This window comes from Limulus polyphemus, unplaced genomic scaffold (genome assembly GCF_000517525.1).
Source record: "Limulus polyphemus unplaced genomic scaffold, Limulus_polyphemus-2.1.2 Scaffold2358, whole genome shotgun sequence".
Taxonomy (NCBI): Eukaryota; Metazoa; Arthropoda; class Merostomata; order Xiphosura; family Limulidae; genus Limulus; species Limulus polyphemus.
In genome coordinates, this window is record NW_013667968.1 from 48,692 (window position 1) to 50,288 (window position 1,597).

The following is a 1,597-nucleotide window of genomic DNA, read 5'->3' on the forward strand; positions in this document are numbered from 1 at the left end:
TTATTTGCTAGTTTTGATTATGTAATGCACACTCCTGGTTGGACTAGTAAACTGGGTTGGCTGCATTACTTACCAAGTTATTTGCTAGTTTTGATTATGTAATGCACACTCCTGGTTGGACTGGTAAACTGGGTTGGCTTGGTAAGTAATGCAGCCAACCCAGTATACCGGTCCAACCAGGAGTGTGCATTACATAATCAAAACTAGCAAATAACTTGGTAAGTAATGCATTACTTGCTAGTTTTGATTATGTAAGTAGCTTGCTTTAATCAGAATTAATAAATAATACATGGTCAAAAAGCTGTTCACAAAGGCTTTTTAAAAACCTTTATTATTACAATCTGACAAGAGAATTTAAATGTACACTTTGAACTGGTGATTACAAAAAAAACAGATGAATTGACTACATGTTACATCAGTCACCAAGTAATCAATTTGTACAAAAAAAATTAAACATTTTGTAAAGTTTTGTTTATTACATTATATCCTACACTTGAATTATGCAAGTCTCTAATTATAAGGTTTGTTAAAAGTACTTATGACGTATATATATATGCCAGACACAGTACAAATTTCAAAAGAAAATTATAATCCTCAGTAGTCCTTAGTTAACATGGGTTATAAACAAAATTAAAGAGTACTTTAATAACAATGGGTGTATACCCCACTGGTATTTTCTATCCAACTAGCTGCAATAAAACTACATGAAAGATATTAATGCACTGAAAAAAACAACATTTTATTGAAATATGATTTAATTTTGTTTAAGTATATTTATAGCTTGGGCAAATAAATGATGCTTAAATTAAAAACTATTTGTACAGGCGTACATATAGAAACCAGATGTACCTGAATCTGCATCCGAGCTGGAATAAAAAGCTTCTTTTTCATGTAAGATAAGTTAAGGTTTTGTCTGTATCTTTTAATCAACTGTATTTCACACATTACTTTAATGATGATAATGGGATAGTACCTAGATTCCCATTTTAACAGCATTAGAAAAATAAGACATACTAAATAGAAAGGTGTTTACATCAAGTTTGAAAGGTTAGAAATGTAATTTATTTTCTTTTATTTCGATAGGTAAATTTTTATATTTTTTAAAATTTCACTCCAACTTTCTGGTTGGTAACTCTCATTGATCATTGGTTAATTTTGTTCACTATATATTCAATATTTTATGTAATGAATTTGTTACAATCTCACCAGAACAGTGTTGATTTGTCAACACTGTCATTATGCCTATCTTTATTTGTATATATTTCAGTCTTTAATCAATCTACCCAAAGTTTAAAAATAAGACTTAAGCTCTATGTCAAGTCACAATCGAAAAGTTTAAACAACAACAAAAAAGGATATCCTTTCCTTCACTGTGAGGTCTTATAGTAAATCCCTCATCATCTACTTCCACAGTAAGCTACAAAAATAAATAATTTTGTAACAAATATAAATACAAGCTTTGCTTAAGTAATCCTAAATGGTCAAAAATTACTTTACATAATATAACTACAACTAATCATGCATCATAAATAAGCTTGGATTATTGATAGATAGTAAAACAATAATAGGGCTAAACATGCTTGTAGGTCAAAGAAAG

General features: G+C 29.2%; 1 protein-coding gene across 1 annotated transcript in view; it reads right to left on the bottom strand.

Annotated features, from left to right (window-relative positions):
* The window catches only part of LOC106466717 (F-BAR domain only protein 2-like), a 114,579-nt gene that overhangs the window by 33,694 nt on the left and 79,288 nt on the right, over positions 1-1,597 (bottom strand). Inside the window, exons 15-16 of the mRNA XM_022394803.1 lie at positions 1,360-1,417; positions 850-891 (exon numbers count right to left, since the gene is read on the bottom strand). Coding sequence (XP_022250511.1) covers positions 850-891; positions 1,360-1,417 — 100 coding nt within the window. The remainder of the gene's footprint in view (positions 1-849; positions 892-1,359; positions 1,418-1,597) is intronic.